This window comes from Dendrobates tinctorius, unplaced genomic scaffold (genome assembly GCF_039654945.1).
Source record: "Dendrobates tinctorius isolate UK_male_01 unplaced genomic scaffold, ASM3965494v1 ptg000107l, whole genome shotgun sequence".
NCBI lineage: Eukaryota > Metazoa > Chordata > Amphibia > Anura > Dendrobatidae > Dendrobates > Dendrobates tinctorius.
Genome location: NW_027361775.1, coordinates 35,983,813 through 36,006,820, shown reverse-complemented (window position 1 = coordinate 36,006,820; position 23,008 = coordinate 35,983,813). Strand labels below are relative to the sequence as shown.

The window sequence follows — 23,008 nt, the reverse complement described above, 5'->3', positions numbered from 1 at the left end:
TAGGATGTAAATCGGATGCTAGGTGTCAAAAATCTGATTGTACTTTCATGAAAAATGCATGACCCTTGCATTACACTAGTCCGACTCTGCAGGAACAAAATCTTACCAATTTTAAAATCACTAGTGTGACTCCAGCCTTAGGGTATGTGCACATGTTGAGTATTTGATTGCAGAAATTTCTGCAAGGTTTTTGCATCTCTTGGCAACAAAAACACCACTACAAACATTTTGCCGCAGTTTTGCATGCGTTTTTGTACAGCAATGAAGGCTTTGTTGAGCTAAATAAAGATATTTAGAAAAACATTTTGTGATGTAATTTCTTGGATCAACATCTTTTTCATTTTGATGCATCAGGGTAAAGGGCACCGTGATACTTGAGTGGTAACAGAGTATCACCAAGCACGTTTGGTCATCCTTACTCACCACACATCTAGATAAATTTCTTGAAAAGTTTAGCTTCCCAAATATAGTCACATGTGTGGGGTTTCCATTATTTCGGAACATCAGGGGTGCTGAAAATGCAACATCATGGCTCAACAATATAAACTTCTGTAAAGCATCTTTGGGTTCAAGGTGCTCATTACTCATCTAAATAAATTCTTTGATGAGTTTAGTTTCTCCAGTTACCTTTTTGAAAATAAAAAAAATTGGTGCTAAAGTAACATTTTTGTGAGAAAGAGTAAAATATTATTTTTTTTCTTCCACGTTGCTTTAATTTTTGTGAAGCACCTGAAGCGTTAGTAAACTTATTGAATGTGGTTTTGAGCCCTTTAGAATGATGTCATTTTTGGTTATTTTCTGTCATATAGGCCCCCCAAAGTAACTCCAAATGTGATGTGGTTCCTAAAAAAATGTTGTTTTAAAGTTTGTTGGAAAAATTAGAAATTGCTGATCAACTTTTAACCCTTGATGTAGATCTAAAATAGATATATGGGAAATGTGATTTCTTAACTATTTTGTGTGACGTACCTCTCTTTTTAAGTACTTAAGAATTAAAAGTTGCCAAATTTCCGACATTTTCACAAATAAATGCAAGACATATCTAGAAAATTTTACCACTATCATATAAAACAGTCTCAGAATCGCTGGGATTCGTTAAAGTGACACTAGTCACAATTGTAAAATTTGGCCTGGTCATGAAAGCGAAAATAGTCTCAGGGTTGAAGGAATTAAGGCTACAGCAGATGTATTGGTGTTTTCATTTATTTCTGTATCTAAACATATATTTTCACTCCCTTTATTTTCTAATGGCAGAAAAAAAAGGATATTGGGCTTATCGTTTGGAAGACAGCTCAGCCCAAACAGTGAACTACAAACAGAAATGTCTGAGTTGGTATTATAATGATATTAAGTCATATCCATACTGGATGTATTACACAAGCCCATGTCCTTGCTCATATTCTCAAGCCATATTTGATCCTTCTTATACACCAGCAAGTCGTCTACAACATTATGGCTTTGAACAAAAAAATACAGGTCAGTTCTGCTATTACAAAGTACATTAATATTATCTTATATAAGTGTGTAGATAAGAACTTTTTCATTTAATGAAAACCTCAGCTTTTTGAAGATATGAAATGTCCACGACTGAATAAGAGATGGACGTAGAAATCATGGGACCCTCATAGCAGATGTATTAATTGGGCTTCACCCCATATCAACAACAACAAAATAATATTGGCGGGTCATATAAGAACATATCTCACAACTTTGCAGCCCTTACAAAGTAAATTTGCTCCTATTGAAACTTCTTAGTGTTCCCATGGCACCTGCTTTTTCAAGTTGAAAAAACTTCTATGATACCAACAAAAGTGCCCCCTCACCATATTATGATACCCTCTCAGGGAATTCATCCACAGTACCCTCGATATGCACAGTATAATACCTCACAGTGACCCCAAAACAATATGAAAGCCTACACAATCTCCCACACACAGTACGATGGCCTTCAATGTGCCCCACACGCATTAGGATAGCCCTGATACAGTACTCTAACATAGTATGAGGCACCCCACAACACTCCATACAATATGACGGCTCCCATACAGTATGATGACACTGCATACAGTATAATGGCCTTCCATACAGTACAATGGCCCCCAAAACCCTTCATACAGTATGATGGCTCCCACAAAAACCTTAACAGAATATGATAGATCCACATAGTATGAGGCACCCCACAACCCTCCATACAATATGACGGCTCCCATACAGTATGATGACACTGCATACAGTATAATGGCCTTCCATACAGTACAATGCCCCCCAAAACCCTTCATACAGTATGATGGCTCCCACAAAAACCTTAACAGAATATGATAGATCCCACACAACCCTCCACACTATATAATGGCTCTCATACAGTGTAATGGCCCCTACTATGTAAGGCTCACCTGGCAAGGTAGATCCTTTAAGCCCCTGAACTCTGAGCATTGCTGCAGCTTCCTATATGACACGTGAAATCAAAAACTTGAACTATCTGGAATCTCAGGAGCAGTCTCAACCTTATGACACAGATGTCTCTCCTAAGGGGCCTTAAATGGGATTAAGGAGATTACGTCACTGAGTCTAGCCTAGCAACCTACAAGCAGCGGGCCAAGGTGAAGGAAGCAGTGCCCAGGATACCTGGGATGTATGTGTAGCACAGTAGCTCTTTAACTCTTCAAAAAAGTATAACAGCCACCACATAGCCCTCCAAACAGCATAATGGCCCCACATAGCCCTCCAAACAGTATAGGAGTGCTAACACAGCCCTCCAAAGAGTATAATCAGTATAGTTAACCCCACATAGCCCTAAAAACAGTATAATTACCCCCCATATAGCCATTCAAACAGTACAATTGGTCCCCATATAGCTCTCCATGCAGAACAATTGACCCCTACATAACCCTACAACCAGAAAAATCAGTATAATTAGCCCCACATAGACCTACAAACAGCATAATGTCCCCCAGATACACCTATAAACAGTATAATGACCCAAACATAACTGTTAGTAAGAACAAGCAGTAAACTGCTTGGGTGTTCGGTACTCGAATCGGGCACTTTGAAATGCTCAGATGCTCGATTCGAATACCGAGCGTAATGTACGTCAATGTCAAGCATATTCCCAGCAGACCTTGCCACCAGTCTTTCACAATGCTTCTGGCACAAAAATTTAAGCAGTTCTTCTTTGTTTGAAGGCTTGTGACTATCCATCATCCTCTTGATTAGATTCCAGAGGTTTTCAATGGGATTCAGGTCTGGAGAATGGGCTGCCCAGACAGGGTTTTGATGTGAAGGTTTCTTAATTTTTGCCAGAGCTGTATTTGACGATTTTCAAAGTTGTGCCAAAAGTATGTCCACTGTTATTTAGTATTTTGTATATGTCTGTATTTGTTATTGCATGCTTATAATAATCTTTTATGTCAATCTATTGCATGGTCTGTTTTCTCCTGTTACCCTTCTACACATGCAAAATTTGGGGCTGAATAAACATTTTTGTGGGAAAAATTAAAATGTTAATTTTCTTCCTTACACGTAATAAATGTGAAGCGCCTAAAGCATTAATACATTTTTTTAATGTGCTTTTAAGCACTTTGAGTGATTTAGTTTTTAAAATGCTTTCACTTTAGGGTATTTTCTGCATACATGCCCTTTAAAGTCACTTCAAATGTGATGTGGTTCCAAAAAAATCATTTTTTAAATCTTGTTGGAAAAATATGATATTGGTTATCAACTTTTAACTTAACTTCGTAACAAAAAAAATTATGATTAAAAAAATATGCCGATGTAAAGTAGACATGTGGTAAATACTATTTATTAACTATATTATGTGCAATAACTCCTTGATTTAGGGGCATAAAAATTAAACTTTCAAAATTGCAAAAAATCCTGATTTCCAATATTTTCACAAATAAACTCAAGTCACATCAAACAAATTTTACCACTATCATGAAGTACAATATGTTACAAGAAAATCTCCGAATCACTGGAATCTGTTGAATCGCTTCAGAGTTATTAGCTCATAAAATGACACTGGTTCGAAATGAAAAAAATGGCCGTATACGGAAGGTGAAAACAGGCTTTGGGGTGAAGCGGTTAATATTTGGTTGCTTGATTTGCATGATTCATTCAGCATAAAAAAACAAAAACAGGCAGAGATGCTTACCTGTATAGACAGGCCTCAATACAAATGCACTATCATGGTGCAGCGGACCCAAGTAAAATGGCAACTGCACAGGTGCAATAATACCTAATGAAACAGCCAGCTTACAATCAGGGATTGGCCGTGTGGCACACCATTGCCTGTTTTTGTTTTTTTCTCAAATATTGGAGGATTTTTTCCTCTGTTCTGTGGTTTTCATTCAGTATAAGCCTGTCCTTATTAAACTATCATGTATTTTGATGGTATCCTCAATTATTATATTGTATCAACAGACAGTTTAGGAAATATTTAATTGTAACCTGATCTGGATATTTGCCATAACCAAATGTGCTGGTGCATGTAAGTGATGGCCGATCAGTATATCCTTCATATCCTTCTGTGGCACCCCAGGAGTCCAGTTGCCACAGTGGCATTGCCTCCCTCACAGGGAGTAATGACATGCCTGGAAGCAAGGAGGGGTCCCCTTACCAGGTGTCAGTAGGAGAGAAGTCGAGCAGAGCCTGCGGAGCAGAGCTGTGATTAAACTCACCCCAAAGCTGAACGCTAGGAACCGGATACCGGAATCCATGGTTGCGTGGGTACTGAAGTCCTGGCAGCTAAATCCAGAGGGCAGAAGACTGCAGGTCTCCTGGCCCGATTTAATACCCGGCGGTACAGCAGCATACCAGAGCCTGGAGCCGACACAAATGAGTGGCACCTGTGATAGGCTCGAGCTGCCTGCCATGCCTGCAATGGTTTGTTTTTAAAACAGGCAGGGACAGCAGCAGGAGGGTGAGCTGTTAGGCAGCAAGGAAAAAAGGAAGACAGTTGAGGAGCAAGGCCTCCATACCTACCTGGCCAGGTGTATCCAAAATGACTTCCAGGCTGTCCGGCTCTCCATCACGATCTGTTACCAGTGCCCCGGTCTGTATTATCAACCATCAAGTAAAGGAAAAGAAAACTACAGTCCTTGTGTTCTCCAGTGATTTCTTGTGCCCTGAGTCCTGCACCACAAGGTACATGAAGCCTGCCAGAAACAGAACCGGTAGCCCTGGGGCCCCTCTCCACCTGTAGGGAGCAGAACCATCCCAGTTGCGTCACCATCAGCCCCAGCGGTCTCCTTTAGCAGCATCGGCCATCTGTTGCCAAACATCAAAGGTGGCGTCACGTTAAATCCCATATACATATTCCCCATTTTACAGCACAGCCAGGGCCACGGAGTCGGATCACGACCCCGTGACTTCCCCAAAGAACTGTCCAACCCAGTTCTGAGTACCCCACGGCCCTGGTGAGTGTGTCATTTTGGCATCACGAACAGGATTTCGTACCCCAGTATTACAGGGTACTGTGTGCCATAAACTGTATTGAACTGTATAATAGCCGTGATTAGAGTTGAGTGGAAACAGGTCGGCCAGAATCATAAGTCTCTGACTTATGCCAAAGTTGGGTTTCGCCAATCGACTTCATGAGGAAGTATGGTGGAAGAGGCCACAGACGTGGGCGGGGGGGCAGCTGGTACTGATGGTGGTGGTGGTGTATCTGCTGGGAGTGCCAATAGCACAATAGCACCTAAGGCAGGAGGTGTTGAGCCTTCATCATCGTCTGGCTCAAGAAGGCCTGGAAGGCTCCCTTTTCTGGGAGTAGGTAAAACGCTTTTAAAGCCGAATCATCAGGAACAGGTTTTGGCTTACATTGCTGAAACAGCCTCCTGCTCTATCGCCTCCTCTTCTGAAGTTTCAAAAACTGCAAGCACTGACTTGTCAGTGCAGGCTCCTGGTCAGGAACAACACCTTTCCTTGTGTCCTTCACCCCCACCAAAAGTGAAGGATGCTGCAGGCCACACTTCAGATTACTCCCTGGAGCTCTTTTCACATACAATGCCTAAGTTATCAAGTGAAATCCTGAATTCCCCAGTCCAAGATGAATATGACATGGAGTGCACTGTTGCACAGCCAGTGCTATATGATTCTGCTGGTACATTCACCCAGAGCACTGCATTGCCCTCGCAGTCTACTGAGCCAGATTCTGACCCTGATGAATCTCAGGTGCCCCTTCCCGCATACTATACCACCTTACACGGTGACACAGAGGAAGGTGCAGATGAAATTGAAGAGGAGGTGATGGATGACCCAGTTGTTGACCCGATTGGCATCCATTGGGGGAAGAGGGTGCTGGTGGCAGTAGCTCAGAAGAGGAGGAGGATCCGCAGCAGGCATCGACATTGCAGCTGCTGTTATCTGGCAGGCCCGTAGCAGTCCAAAAACGTGTTAAAAAAACAAAGAGTAGCAGGAAAGCTTGGTCAGACGGTCAAATTAGCACAGCGTGCAAGCCGTGAAAATTTTTCGCATAGTAGGAAGAGTGCAGTGTGGCACTTTTTTGACCAAAATCCTATTGATGAGACAAAGGTTATCTGTAAGAAGTGCGGAAGGACCTTTAGCTGAGGGAAAAATCTGAGAAATTTGAATACCAGTTGCATGCTTAGACATGTAAACACCATGCACTTGCAAGCGTGCACACGTGCACCTGCTCCGACTGAAGGTAGCCAGCAACGCTACATCGCGTCCCCCATTGTAAGCCCACCGATTAGCACACCACCAGCAAGAAATGTTGAGATGTCGTCGCAAAGCCAAAACTGTCAGGGAATCACAATGTTTTCCAACGAAAGACTGCATCTAGACCATCACCACCATCACCATGATCAACCCCCTATCAGTCTGCCATGTCCACCGCTAGTTCCACCATATGCAGCTCTCAAGTCCAGCTCACCCTAGCAGAGACTCTGAGAAGGACAAGAAAGTACTCATCCTCTCATCCGCATACACTGGCTTTGAAAGCCTACATTGCCAAACTGATCTCATTAGAGATGATGCCCTGCCGTTTAGTTGAAAGCGCAGCGTTCCGAGAGCTCATGGCCTACGCTGTCCCACGCTATGACCTACCCAGTCGGCACTTTTCTAGAAAAGCCGTCCTTGCCCTCCACCTGCATGTGAAAGACCGCATTGTCCATGCACTCAAGCAATCAGTGAGTGGAAAGGTGCACCTCACAACAGATGCATGTGCCAGTAAGCATGGCCAGGGCCATTACGTGTCCATCACTGCGCACTGGGTGAATGTGGTGGATGCAGGGTCCACAGGGAACAGCGGTGGTGGGACAGTGCTGCCTAGCCCACGGTATAGGCAACAGTTGGCTGCAGGGGTTCGACCCTCCACCTCCTCCTCCTCCAGAAGCGAAAGCTCATCGACGGAGCACAGTCGCACGAGCACTCCATCCGCAGCTGCCAGTGTTGCACACGAGGTGTCCCACTGTCGAACAGTTAGTGGTAAGCATCAGCAGGCTGTTTTAAAGATGATGTCTTTGGGTGACAACAGACACACCGCGGAGGTACTGGCCGACTACTTGCAGCGAGAAACTGAGTCATGGCTGGGCAGTCTACATCTTGAGCCAGGCAAGGTAGTCAGTAGAGTTGAGCGATACCGTCCGATACTTCAAAATATCGGATCGGAATGGATCGGCCGATCTTAAAAAAAAAGTATCGGTATCGCCGATTCCGATACCGGAAGTCCCATTCAAGTCTATGGGACTTCCGGTATCGGAATAAGAAAAACCCTATTTTTGCCTTGTACAGCCTCTCTGGGGTCTGTACGGGCCTTTCGGGGGGCTGTGCCGGCCTGCCAGGGGGTCTGTGCAGGCTCCGGTGGTCTGTGCCGGCCTGCCGGGGGGCTGTGACGGCCTGCCGGTGGTCTGTGCAGGCTCCGGTGGTCTGTGCCGGCCTGCCGGGGGGCTGTGCCGGCCTGCCGGTGGTCTGTGCAGGCTCCGGGGGGCTGTGCCGGCCTGCCGGTGGGCTGTGCCGGCCTGCCGGTGGTCTGTGCAGGCTTCAGGGGTCTGTCAGGCATCGTCCGATGGGACTACAAGTCCCATCGGGCGATGCCTGCTACTATGACAGTGATTGACACATTAGCCAATGATGGGACAGTAGTAGTCCCATCATCCGGCTAATGCGTTGAATGTAAAAAAAAAAAAAAAATTACATGCTACATACATGCTACATACATACAACATGCATACTACATATATACTACATGTAACATACATACTACATGCAACATGCATACTACATACATGCTACATACTACATGCATGCTACATACATGCTACATACTACATACATGCTACATTCATACTACATATATACTACATGCATGCAACATACATACTACATATATACTACATGCATGCAACATACATACTACATATATACTACATGTAACATACATACTACATACATGCTACATACTACATGCATGCTACATACTACATACATGCTACATACTACATACATGCTACATACATACTACATACATAATACATATATACTACATGCATGCAACATACATACAACATATATACTACATGCATGCAACATGCATACTAAATATATACTATATATACTACATGTAACATACATACTACATATATACTACATGCTACATACATGCAACATACACACTACATGCTACATACATGCAACATACATACTACATACATGCTACATACATACACACTACATGCTACATACATGCAACATACATACTACATACATGCTACATACATGCAACATACATACTACATACATACAACATACATACCACATGCATGCAACATGCATACTACATATATACTGCATATATACTACATGCATGCAACATACATATATACTACATACAATACATACATATAGACATACAGTACATATAACAGAGTACATACTCACCGTCACTTGTCACTTTGATCCCCGAAGCCATTGTCACCTGAGGGATAAATATCAAAATAAAAAAACACCAATATACTTACCCCGATCCGCAGAAGTCCACGAGGGTCCCACGTCCATCTTGCGTGGAGAACAGCAGCATCAGCTGATGCTACCGTTCTCTACCAGCTCCAGGAATACAATGACGGAAGGTAGGTATCCTTCCGCACTGTATTCCTCCACCACTTTAAAAAAAAAAAAGTCCCTAGTCTCACTTTATGCCATTGCTGCGTGGGAATTTCCCACACAGCAATGGCATAAAGTGAGACTAGGGACTTTTTTTTTTAAGTGGCGGAGGAATACAGTGCGGAAGGATACCTACCTTCCGTCATTGGATTCCTGCAGCCCGTAGAGAGCAGCAGCATCAGCTGATGCTGCAGTTCTCTACCCAAGATCGTCGTGGGACACACTCGTGGACTGCTTCGGATCATGGGTGAGTATTTTTGTGGTTTGTTATGTTAATATTTATTCCGTAGACGACAATGGCTTCGGGGAACAATGTGACAAGTATTGGTAAGTATGTTACTCTGTGTTATATGTACTGTATGTCTATGTATGTATTGTATGAATGTATTGTATGTAGTATGTATGTAGTATGTATGTAGCATGTAGTATGTATGTAGCATGGATGTAGTATGTATGTAGCATGCATGTAGTATGTATGTAGTATGTATGTAGCATGTAGTATGTATGTAGCATGCATGTAGTATATATGTAGTATGTATGTAGTATGTATGTAGTATATATGTAGCATGTAGTATGTATGTAGCATGCATGTAGTATGTATGTAGTATGTATGTAGCATGCATGTAGTATGTATGTAGTATATATGTAGTATGTATGTAGTATGTATGTAGCATGTAGTATGTATGTAGCATGCATGTAGTATGTATGTAGCATGCATGTAGTATGTATGTAGCATGTAGCATGTATGTAGCATGCATGTAGTATATATGTGGTATGTATGTAGCATGTAGTATGTATGTAGCATGCATGTAGTATGTATGTAGTATGTATGTAGCATGTATGTAGTATATATGTAGCATGTAGTATGCATGTAGCATGCATGTAGTATGTATGTAGTATGTATGTAGCATGTAGTATGTATGTAGCATGCATGTAGTATATATATATATAGTATGTATGTAGTATGTATGTAGCATGTAGTATGTATGTAGCATGCATGTAGTATGTATGTAGCATGCATGTAGTATGTATGTAGTATGTATGAAGTATGTATGTAGCATGTAGCATGTATGTAGCATGCATGTAGTATATATGTGGTATGTATGTAGTATGTATGTAGCATGTATGTAGTATGTATGTATGTAGTATGTATGTAGCATGTAGCATGTATGTAGCATGCATGTAGTATGTATGTAGTATGTATGTAGCATGTAGTATATATGTGGTATGTATGTAGCATGTAGTATGTATGTAGCATGCATGTAGTATATATGTAGTATGTATGTAGCATGTAGTATGTATGTAGCATGCATGTAGTATGTATGTAGCATGTAGTATGTATGTAGCATGCATGTAGTATGTATGTAGTATGTATGTAGTATATTATTTTTTTTTTTTTGAAACATTTAACACATTAGCCGGATGATGGGACTACTACTGTCCCATCATTGGCTAATGTGTCAATCACTGTCATGGTAGCAGGCATCGCCAGATGGGACTTGTAGACCCAAAATGTAGGTGATTTCACCTTCATTAAAATGAACCATGCCTGGGTTTCAAAGGATTTTGTACCACCTTCCCTTGATGACACATAGGTTGCCAGCAAAATGGCTCACTTTGTCCTCCTCTTCCTCCGACTTCTCTAATTCCTCCATTTGCAGCTGCTGAATGTCCAGCCTACACCTCAACATATGACAGTTTATCCACCTCCCTAACTGGGCTGTGCCCCCCCACAACTTTAGCCAAATAACCCCCAGTTTTCAATGGATTACTATTATTATAAAGTAAATTAAGGTTGACAAGCTTAAGTAATAAGAATTGATGTCGTTGCCATTGAAATGGGCACTGTAAGGTGTGTTTACTGTCCTCCACTCACTGACGACTTTTATTCCCCATTGACTTGCATTGGGGTCTGGTTTCGGCCGGAACTCTGACTTTTGCCGATAGTCGGCTGATTTAGTTCAACTCGACTTTTGGAAAAGTCAGGTGGTCCGAAACCCGACTCGACCCTCCCGGAGGCAAAGTCTCTCATCTCTAGCCGTGATTACTGCACCACATGGCATGCAGGAAGCAGGAGGCCCCGACTTGGAAACCCCTGGGAGCTCAATCCATCCCGCCTGCGGAGCAGCCGCTTACGCTTACTATGGTAACGATACCCAGAGCCTGGCTGAGGTTCACTAGGCTGGAAGGAGATACCCAATCTAGGAAAGGATCCAGCAGCTGGCACGGCTGCAGCCACCGTAATGCCTTTATCCATGCCATATATCCCAGGTGCTGCCTGGCTACCTCAGTACTCAGGGGAGTCGCACAGCCTGAGCGACTTTAAGGAGAGACTGCATAGTTTATTTGAAGTGTACCCCCCGTCAGAGAGCCAAAATGTCAACATCTTTATTGGCCAACTAACCGGTGCGGCTCAGAGGGAGGTGATGTCCTGGCTGGACACCGACAAAAGAACTGTTAGGCAAATCCTGGCCTGGCTGAAGGATACTTTTGACACCCGCCAGCAGCGGAGATTAATATGAAATTCTACGGGTGCAAACAAAGGGAGCAGGACAGTTTACGAAACCTGCAAGTGGCGCTGCAGGCCATTAAACAGGTAGACCCTGACAGTGTGCGAGATGAGGACAGATTGCTAACCGAGCAGTTTTCTGAGGGGCTCCTGTCTACCGCTCACTGGACACAGCTGCGCATTATGGCCCTGCAAAACCCTGACCTGGACTTAGCACAATTTAAAGACTGGGCCTACCGGTTGCTGCAAGAACTAACCCCAAGTGGCACTGCACCCCTCCAGCACCCAGCTATCACATACCACCAGGAGGCAGCATCCTTTTCCCCAGCACCCATGAAGGCCGATGCACAGACCCTAGATAATGACTCCTCTGCAGGCCTACATCTCCAGGTCCAGGAGCTGACCAAAAGTGTGGCTGCACTAACCAAAACCGTGCAGTCCATGCACCAGGCCCTGTACTCTGGTAGTAGACCCACCATCTTGACAGCCAGAGGGGTAGTCGATGTCCACAAGGGGATGGTACCGATACGCATCCTGAATTGTGGGGATAAAGAGGTCCATTTACCCTGGTATGCCACCCTTGCTAAGCTGTTCACTGTCAGTAATGCAATAAAAGCCATGGAACCCTTGCTTCTATCCAATAAGGCGGAGGACAATGGCTCTGAGGGGCAGCTGGAGGAATGGTGTCAGAAGCTACACATAGGTACTGACTCCACCCCTTCACATCAAAAGCATGGGGTTTACTGGGTGGTTCAAGAATATGAGCAGGTCTTAAGCAAACACCCTCTAGACTTTGGGCAGGTAAAAAGGGGTCCAACACTATATCCCCACCGGAGATCATCCGCCCATTAAAGAAAGATACCGGCATGTACCCCCAGCTCATTATCAATGTGCCAAGGGTATGTTACGGGAGATGAAGGAGGCTGGGGTAATCAGAGATACTTGTAGCCCCTGGGCAGCTCTTGGGTTCATCGTTAGAAAGAAAGATGGTACAATGAAGATGTGTGTTGACTACAGGCAGATTAATCGCATTACACATTAGGACGCCTACCCGTTACCCAGAATTGAGGAATCATTAGGTGCACTGAGATCCACTAACTATTTCTCCACTTTAGATCTCACCAGTGGGTATTGGCAGGTTCCCGTGGCAGAAGCATAGAAGGAGAAAAGAGCGCTTAAGAGACCAATGGGCCTCTGCGAGTTCGACTGCATGCCATTTGGGCTCTGCAATGCACCGGGAACATTCCAGCAGTTAACGGAATGCTGCCTAGGATATAAAAACTTTGAAACCATTTTGTTGTACTTGGATGATGTCATCGTCTACTCAAAGACATACAAAGACCACCTGGAGCACCTGGCTGAGATGCTTGAGGCCTTATCTGGTTTCGGCCTGAAAGTAAAGCCGTCCAAGTGCCACCTGTTGAAACCCAAGGTGCAGTACCTAGGTCACGTGGTAAGCGTCGAAAGTGTGGCACCAGATTCTGAAAAAGTCAATGTGATCAAGGACTGGCCAAGACCCTCCACTATCAAGGAAGTGCGGCAGTTCCTCATGCTGGTAGGTTACTACAGGAGATTCATAAAGGGCTTCACAAAGATAGCAGCACCCATGCAGGACCTCTTAATAGGCCAGTCCAAGAAGGCCAAGAACCCAAGTCCTCCATTCGAGTGGAGTAAAAGAGAAGAATTCTTCACTCGGTTGAAGATGGCTCTTACAGGAGATGAAGTCCTGGCCTACCCCCACTATGGCCAACCCTTTATACTCTATACGGATGCCAGTGATGTCCCAGGTACAGCAAGGCAGAAAGAGAGTGATTGCCTACGCCAGTAGGAAGCATCGTCACATGGAAAGGAACCCCAACAACTATAATTCTTTTAAACTGGAGTTTCTTCTGCGCTTCAAGCAATGCCTGGCTTCAGCGAAGTTTACCATTAATACGGATAATAATCCACTGACCCACCTTGAAACAGCAAAACTAGATGTGTTGGAGCAGCGATGGATGGCTCGGCTGTCCAACTACGAGTTTACCATCAAATACCGGGCGGGGCATAAAAACGCTAATGCTGATGCGCTGTCCAGGATGCCCAACTTGCCGGATGGGGGAGAAGACCCAGAGGAACTCAAAGAAATCGAGTTACCAGCCTTCCACAGCCCCAGTGCGGCCCAGTGCTCCCACTGCTTGAAGGACAAGTGCTATGCCAAGCAAGAGACAATGATTAACCATTGCTCCATCATGGATGGGCAGAAACGCAGGACAGTGATCTGGCAGTTCGCCTGTTAAAGGAATTGCTGACCCAAGCTGATTCGCACCCTGGTCCAGATGCTACACAAGACACCCAACAGTTGTAGAAGGAGAAGGGCAAGCTGTTCATCTATGAGGGGAAGGCATGTCGGAGAAGCGTCAACTCTCAAACCCACGAACTGATCTGGCAGGTGGTAGTCCTGAAGTGGGATGCGCCAATGGTCTTAGAAGCATACCACAATGGAGCAGGACACTTTGTGTGGAAGAAGTTGTAAGTCCTGCTATGTGAGAGATTCTACTGGATTGGCATGATGAAAACAATCAAGAAATGGTGTCGAGAATGTGGTCCATGCAACCTGAAACGGAAAGACCATGATAGCCAGAGGGCTTCCCTACAGCCCATAGTCACCAAACAACCGCTTGAGCTGGTAGCCTTAGACCAGTGAAGTTGGCCCCAAGCCAGTCAGGCTATGTCTACGCCCTCACCATAGTAGACCACTACTCCCGGTTTCTGGTAGTAGTGCCAGTGAAGGATCAGATGGTGAAAATGGCAGCCAAAGCATTTCAACAACACTTCTGTTGCTTGCACGTTTACCCTGAACGAGTGCTTACCGACCAAGGCCCAGCCTTTGAAGCAGAAGTGTTCCAGGAGTTCTGTAACCTTTACGGCTGCAAGAAAAGAAGGACCATGCCATGTCATCTCCAGACCAACGGGTTATGCGAGAAAATGAACCAGGTAGTAATAGACATGTTGAAGATTGCCCCTGGAAGAGCGTAGCCTGTGGCCAGAGAAGTTACCGGATTTGGCAGACATATAACCACGTAATGGTGAACTCCACCAACTGTACACCCGCCTACCTGATAAGGGCTAGACCTGGCAAGTTACCCATTGACTTGGACATGGGAGTTTTAACACCTGAGACGACATCACCGATGCAGACTGGGATACAGAGTGGCAGCAACAATATCACAAGGTGCAAGAATGTGTAGAGAAAAGTTTGTCCCAGGCAAGACAGAGGCAGGAAAGAAATTATAACCAACACACCCCTGCAGTTCCCTTGTCACCTGGTGAACAGGTACTCAAAAGGAAGATTCGAGTTCACAAACTAGACGACCAGTGGGAGGCTGAGCCGTACACCATTTTATCTTCAGACTTTGATAACCCCAACGTGTGCCTCATCAGTAAAGATGGAGGAGAAACCTCAGCGGCAGTGTCGAGGGATCATCTAAAACCTTGCCCTGACCAACTAAAGGAAAGGATTGAAGACCAAGGCATTCCTCAGCAAGTGGAAAAGGTGGAGGAAAAGATCAGCACAGTACTCGGCGAGTTCCCTTCAAATTGGACAAGGGTGAACCAGGCCATAGTCGTGTCTGAGTCAACCTTTCCTCAGCTAGTAATGCCAGAAAGAGATGCAACTCAAGACCAGCCTGAAGACCAGGGGGCTCAAGAAGCAGATGCCACACCAGCAGCGGAGCAAGAGAATCCACCCCCTGCCAGCGGCAAATCTGTCATGTCCATGGTAAGCATCAGTGGTCATAGAACATCAGGTATACCCGTGCTATGTAGAGTCACCCATAGCGCAGCCAATAGGGAGCGCACTACACCAGTACCACTGCTACGAAAGGCTACCCGTAATACCCTAGGTCAAATCCCAGTATGGTTTTGCATGTAAGTAAATCGTGTAAATAAGATATGTAAATATCTAATGTAAGTATGTAACCGTTAAGCATATGAGCCTACAGAGACTCTATAAGAACTCTTGAGCTATCCTATTTTACTTGATTTAATAGATTATTGGGTCACTGGACTCATTGTGACCAGGACAATACTATATAGTTACCAACCTGGCTCAGGAATGAGCAATGAACAATGACGCATGGACTAATCGTCACCAGGAGTATTTTTGAGCTTTGGTTTTTGTAATTTTTATTTTTGACATTTTGTAACTAGCCATGATTGTTCACTTGTTAATTTGTTTATTATTTGTGTCCTCAGTCCGGGAGTACTGAATTTCACTAGGGTGAATGTGGCACCCCAGGAGTCCGGTTGCCACAGTGGCATTGCCTCCCTCACAGGGAGTAATGTCATGCCTTAAAGCAAGGAGGATTCCCCTTACCAGGTGTCAGTAGGAGAGAAGTCGAGCAGAGCCTGGGGAGTGGGGCTGTGATTAAACTCGCCCCAAAACTGAGCACTAGGAACTGGATACCGGAGTCCGTGGTTGCATGGATACTAAAGTCCCAGTAGCTAAATCCAGAGGGCAGAGGACTGCGGGTCTCCTGGCCTGATTTAATACCCAGTGGCACAGAAGGATACCAGAGCCTGGAGTCGACACAAAGGAGCAGCACCTGCGATAGGCTCGAGCTGCCTGCCATGCGGACAATGGTTTGCTTTTTAAACAGGGAGAGACAGTTAGCAGCAGGAGGGTGAGATGTTAGGTAGCAAGGAAAATGGAGGACAGCGCAGAAGGAAGGCCTCCATACCTACCTGGCCAGGTGTATCCAAAATTGCTTCCAGGCTGCCCAGCTCTCCATCACGATCTGTTACCAGTGCCCCGGTCTGTACTATCAACCATCAAGTAAAGGAAAAGAAAACTACAGTCCTTGTGTCCTCTAGTGATCTCTTGCACCCTGAGTCCTGCATCACAAGGTACACGAAGCATGACAAAAACAGAACCAGTAGCCTTGGGGCCACTCTCCACCTGTGGGTAGAAAAAAAATCCCAGCTGTGTCACCATCAGCCCCAGCGGTCTCTTTTAGCAGCCTTGGGGCCTTTGGGCTACTCTCCACCAGTGGGGAGAAAAAAAATCCCAGCTGTGTCACCATCAGCCCCAGCGGTCTCCTTTAGCAGCGTTGCCCATCTGTTGCCAAACACCACAGGTGGCGTCATGTTAAATCCCATATACATATTCCCCATTTTACGGTACAGCCAGGGCCATCGAGTTGGGTCATGGCCCCGTGACTTCCTCAAAGAACTGTCTGAACCGGTTCCAAGTACCCCACGGCCCTGGTGAGCGTGTCACTTCAAACACATTTAGCATTTTAGATAAACAAAAACTGGACAGAGCAATAATAAATATCAAGCCAAAACTGAGAAAAGCATTTAACAATTTACCATTCTTGACCTTTTATGACCTTAAGTTCAGAGTTTCCTCTTTCAGTTTCACATTTAGCATTTTGTAAGTCTGAACGCTGGCTGAACAAGAGTATAAGAATTAAAATGCTAAAAGGTAGAAATATATTATGTATACTACAGAATGTATTGGATTTTTTCTTAAAATAGAGCACTTTTAAAGGGGTTATCCATTACCTGGATGACCCCTTAAAAAATGAGGCAATCTAATTTGTGAAATAAAAATTACAAATGCTCACCACCCACACATGTGGGCATTCCGGCTCCCAGGGCTCGACTGACATTTTACCATGTGAATTCTGCATTAAATCAGTGGCTGCTCTTGTGATGCTGTTCTATCACTTCTTCTGTTTGACCAACATTCATTCAAAGTACTGTATTTTTTGTACTATAAGACGCACTGGACCATAAGACTCACCTAGATTTTAGAAGAGGAAATTAGGGAAAAAATTTGAAGCAAAAAATGTGGTCAATTCTGTACTTAATATCCCCTTAATATCCCCTATCCTAGTATATATGGTCCCCTTATCCCCATCCTGATACACATGGCCCCCTCATCCCTATCTTGATATGCATGGCCCCCTTATCCCTACCCTGGTATGCATGGCCCCCTCATCCTTACCCTGGTAGGCATGGCCCTCTCATCCCTATCCTGGTAAGCATGGCTCCCTCATTCCTATCCTGGTTTGCATGGCCCCTTTATCCCTATCCCAGTGTGCATGGCCCTCATCCCAATCCTGGTGTGCATGCCTCCTCAACCGTAGCCTGGTATGCATGCCCCCTTATCCCTATCCTGGTAGGAATGGTCCCCCTCATCCCTGTGATGGTAGGAATGGTCCCCCTCATCCTTATCCTGGTATGCAGGGCCCCATCTTGTCCTAGTATGCATGGCCACATCACTATCCTGGTATGCAGGGCCCCATCCTTAACCTGGTATGATTGGCCCCATCCCGGTCCTGGTATGCATGGTCCCACCATTATCCTGGTATGATTGGCGCCATCCAGGTCCTGGTATGTATGATCCCATCCTTATCCTGGTATGATTGGCCCCCACCCACATCCTGGTATGCATGGCCCCATCAGAAAACATTAAAAAAAATTACACTTACCTTCCTGGCGCTCCCTTGCAGCATCCGTTTCCGATGCCAGCAACTGCTTTATGCTTGCAAGCAGTGCATGGCAGGGACGTCATGTGCTGCTTGCAAGCTGAAGGGCAGCCGCAGGAATACTCAGTTCTCTGCAGCCGGGACTGTGGGTGCTCAAAGCACTGAGTATTCATTGCTCTCTTTCAAGCACAGTGTCAGCCGGAGACTTCCTGCAGCTGCCAGCGGTCACGTGTGCTGATACTTAAGAGAAATGAATATTTATGCAATGGAGTGAATATTCATTTCTCTTAAGTGTCGGCACACGTGACCGCCGACAGCAGCAGGAAAGCTCCGACTGACACTGTGTTGGCTAGAGAGCAATGAATACTCAGTGCTTTGCACGCACACAATCATGGCATGCAGAGCATTGAGTATTCAGACAGCTGCCCTTTGGATTGCAAGCAGCTCATGACGTCCCTGCCATGCACTGCTTGCAAGCATTAAGCAGCTGCTGGCATCAGAGCAGGACACTGTGAGGGAGCAACGAGATAGTAAGTGTAATGGTTTGTTTTTTAATGTTTTCTGATGGGACCATGCATACCAGGATGTAGGTGGGGACCAATCATACCAGGATAAGGAAAGGATGGGGCCATGCGTACCAGGACTGGGATGGGGGGCCATCATACCAGGATGCCATTAAAGAGAAATGAATATTCAATGCCCTCCAAGCCCATGGGCGTGGAATGCAGTGAATATTCATTTCTCTTTAGCAGCGTGCATAGGAGTTAGCCGCAGCAGCCGGCTCCTGCTTCTGTGACCTGCTGCTCTGCCGAAACCGCTCCCCCACATCCCCACCTCGCCATCACAGCCAGTACATCCAGACTACTAGATGCACCCCCCATTTTCCTCTGCATTTTTGGAGGAAAAAATGCGTCTAATAGTCCAAAAAATAGAGTAAGTGAGAGTTCCGTAGCCCATGTCATGCGAGCCCTGGGAGACCAGGCACTAACATGGAAGGAAAGACGCCGATGTGGAAAGTGAGTATATGTTGTTTTTATTTTACAAGGTGGATTAAATAATTTAAAAAGGGATGTCTAAGTAGTGGACAACCACTTTAAATTTAAAAAAAAAATGAGAAGGTCATGTCGGCTATCTTGACGTCAATTATACAAGGGCATTATAAGAGGTTACCTGCAGAAATTTATTGCAGAGAATGTTATAATAAATGACAAGCAGCATGAATTCATGAAAGATAAGTTGTGTCTAAACAATATGTTGGGTTTCTCTGAGGAGGTAAGTGCAAATCTGGATGTAGGTAATGCGGCTGATGTGATTTATCTGAATTTTGCAAAATCATGTTATACAGTACCACATAACAGTCTTATACTGAAACTACAGAAAAAGGGACAGGGGAAAACTATATGGAGATGGGTGAGGAAATAACAGGAAACAAAGTCATCATAAATGGTACATTATCTAAATGGGATATAGTCAGCAGGGTTGTGCACAGTAACCTACAGACAGTGTCAGGTCAGCACCTTTATACTGATTAAAATGATACCTTGGCTGATGAAATCCATCTTGTGGTTGTTGTCTAATCTTTATTTTTAGTTTTGAGTTAAAGATATGCTCGCGCTTCGGGGCGGCCTGTGGTGGGTCTTTATGTGGTGCTCTGATTAGGTATTCATAATGAAGGTTGCTGACAGGTCACTGATCCCTCACTGACCTACCCCCTAGTTTACATAATAAATATTATATACATTATATCTATTTATATAATTGCCTTGCAATTTTTTCATTTCCTGTTCTGTCCAGATGTCACCGTATGGCCGAGGTCACACTAACCGACGCAAAATACGGTCAGTATTTTACATGCGTAATACGGATGACAGACCCCTAAACAGTGCTCCGTATGTCATCCGTAATCAAGGTGTGGTCGCGTATTTTGCGCATGTCAGCATCCGTATGTAATCCGTATGGCATCCGTATGGCAAGATTTTCTCACAGGCTTGCAAAATGGACATATAATGGAGCCCCATGACAGGGTTTCTAAACAGAAACCAAAGAATAGATATAGACACATAGAATGCATATATATATATATTCTATATGTATTCTATGTGTCTATATCTATTCTTTCGTTTCTTTATTAAACCTGTCAGTGTGAGTTTACTGTATAGCGCACTGAATTGCCGGCTTTGGTAAAAGACACCGGGTGCATATTTCTCGCAAGTCACATGTGTGGTCCGTGTGTAATCCGTATTTTTTGCGCACCCATAGACTTTCATTGGCGTACTACGGTCGTAGTACGCTGACAATCGCAGCATGCTGCGATTGGCACGGAGCGTAGAATACGGATGAGAAATATACGGCTGGTGCGAGGGACCCCATAGAGAATCATTGGTCCGTGTCTAATGCGTGCTTTTAGCGCCTCTCACTCGGCCGTATTCCTCGCCAGTGTGACCCCGGCCTATCCCAGAATTCCAAACGGAGGAAGTTCACTGACCGCCATATTGGGACACCCAAGTGATGGGTGTTTCAATATGGAAGCTGCTGCTGGTACCATCCTATTGCATGACATGTCTACAGGCAGAGCAAGCCGGTCACATTAAAGGGGTTTTCCCACGAACGAAAGTTCATTTTAAAAATTGTCTGTGTCTGACTGTGTATGAAGCATACCACATCTCCTTGGCAGGGAAGGAAGCAAAAGACAATACTGACATTACAGCAGGGGATCACAGAGGATTCGTTTTGTGAGGTAAAATATTTCACTGACTGTTTTTAAGCAATATTTTACCTCACAAAATGTATCCTCTGCGATCTCCTGCTGTAATGTCAGTATTGTCTTTTGCTTTCTCGCCTGCCCAGGAGATGTGGTATGTTCTGTACACGGTCACACACAGTGGGGAGAGAGAGAGCACAGGGGGGAGACAGCTCAAACGGAACGGCACATGAGGGGAGAACACAGCACAGGAAGGAGAGAGACAGCAGACAAAGCGGATAGCACATAGGGTAGACAGGTCAAAGAAGAGAGCACAGATGGGAGAAGTCAGCACATGGGTAAAGAGAAAGTGGATAGGTGGGAGAGCACATGGAGGGAGAGATTCTCAACGCTGCAAAGCCTGCCCTCGTGACATTACCGTATATATTATATATATATACACTAAAATAAAATAAAAACCCTCCTGCAGGCTGACACCAGCCGTGGCACTTGCACTGCAGCATAATCGCATGTGTAATGTGCATATAATTATTATGGTTGCGGCTATCCTGATATTTAAAAAAAATCCATTTGAAAATGGCACCCACCACACCTGTGCAGTAGCAGCTATCAGTGTATATAGAGGTAATCTGATAGCTGCTACTGTGCATGCACCAGCGACGCCATCTAGGAGGAACACATTTTTTTCTTATCTAGCAAGATGGCTACACCAGCGCATACACAGTAACAGCTATCAGATCAAGTCTATATACACCGATAGCTACTACTGTACAGGAGCGGAAAGCTCCATTTTCAAAGTCCAGCAGGTATATCTGGACATTAAGACAACCTGGACTTTAAGACAAAATTTTGGAGGAAAAAAGTGTGTCTTATAGTCCGAAAAATATGGTAAATATGAAAGGGTTCTTTACAGTTAGAACAGTCAGAATGTGGAATGCCCTACCACAAGCGGTAGTAATGGCGGATTCTATAACAGGTTTTAAAAAAGGACTGGATGATTTCCTCAGTACACAACATTGTGTGCCATAGTTGAATTAGTGATAATATGTAAAATTGTTAGAGGAAGGTTGAACATGATTGACCTAGGTTTTTTTTCAACTTGTGTAACTATGTACAGTAACTATGTGTTAGGCGTCGGGTTCCTGTCGCTGCACAGCAGGAATCCCGAACCTTGCATTCGGTAGTCTCCCATTCCTCTCCGGACGCAGAGGAGGATGCTCGGCAGACTCGTCGATCCAGGCGCTCTGCTCAGACCAGCTCTGTAGGTTTGGTTGCTGCTGCCACCTCTGGTCTAGCTAGTGCAATGCATGCTGGTCAGCAGCGAGCTACTCCAGGGACTAAGTCCTCCTTTCGGTCCACTGAGCATGCCCGTGGGACGATCTCTCATTGGAGATCGGAGGTCACATGCTCAGGTCCTTCTCCAGCTTGGATTGGACCATCAGGAAGGTCAGGAAGGTCCCGGAAGGACACGGCTATAAAAGGTTCGCATGGCCGAGAGATTTAGAGCATGTGGAGTGAGAGTTGTATGCATGTATGAATGTCTTTGGTGAATGACTCATTGGAAACCCCTACCCTTGGTATGCATGTGTTGTGTAGCTTAGCCTGTTAGCACCCAGGCTAAGGAGCAAGTAGGAGGCAGAGTCAGAGACTGGCATCAACGCCAAGTAGTGGCTTGGTCTGTATGCCACGGTTCTCTTGGTCGACACTCCACGGTCGCCAACGTCACTTAGTGGCATCCGCAGTTGTGGCGCCGCACGCTTAGTAGGACTAGAGGACTCTGACCCTGTGTCCTTGGGGCTGAGTTCTGTGACCTGATACTGAGCGTTTACCTCGCCGAGCTCTGTGAGCTTTAACAGGCTCCGGCATTTATGTTCAGCGGTAATGCGGCTCTGTAAAGCAACAGAGTCCGCCCCTGTACACACCGGGTGACATTAACCCGCATGTGTTCCTCTAATATACCGCCATTTAGTGTCCGCCATTACTAGCAGCAGTTTACCACCCCGGCACGGTGGACCCCGAGCTGCGAACACACCTTATTACCATCTTTATTATTTGGTGCGTTCCGCCAGCCCTAACACTATGTAACTAAGGAGAACCTATCAGCATGATGTTACTGATTAAACTAATGGTATGACTGTATAGTTTTTTAGTTTTTACAATAAAATATTAGCTGTCTTATATTAATCTGAAGTGCCAGTTTAA

The 23,008-nt window shown here is 44.9% G+C and overlaps 1 protein-coding gene across 1 annotated transcript in view; it reads left to right on the top strand.

The window, feature by feature from the left end:
• Positions 1 to 23,008, top strand: part of LOC141100710 (uncharacterized) — a 503,724-nt gene that overhangs the window by 159,650 nt on the left and 321,066 nt on the right. The window contains exon 16 of the mRNA XM_073589357.1: positions 1,255 to 1,476. Coding sequence (XP_073445458.1) covers positions 1,255 to 1,476 — 222 coding nt within the window. The remainder of the gene's footprint in view (positions 1 to 1,254; positions 1,477 to 23,008) is intronic.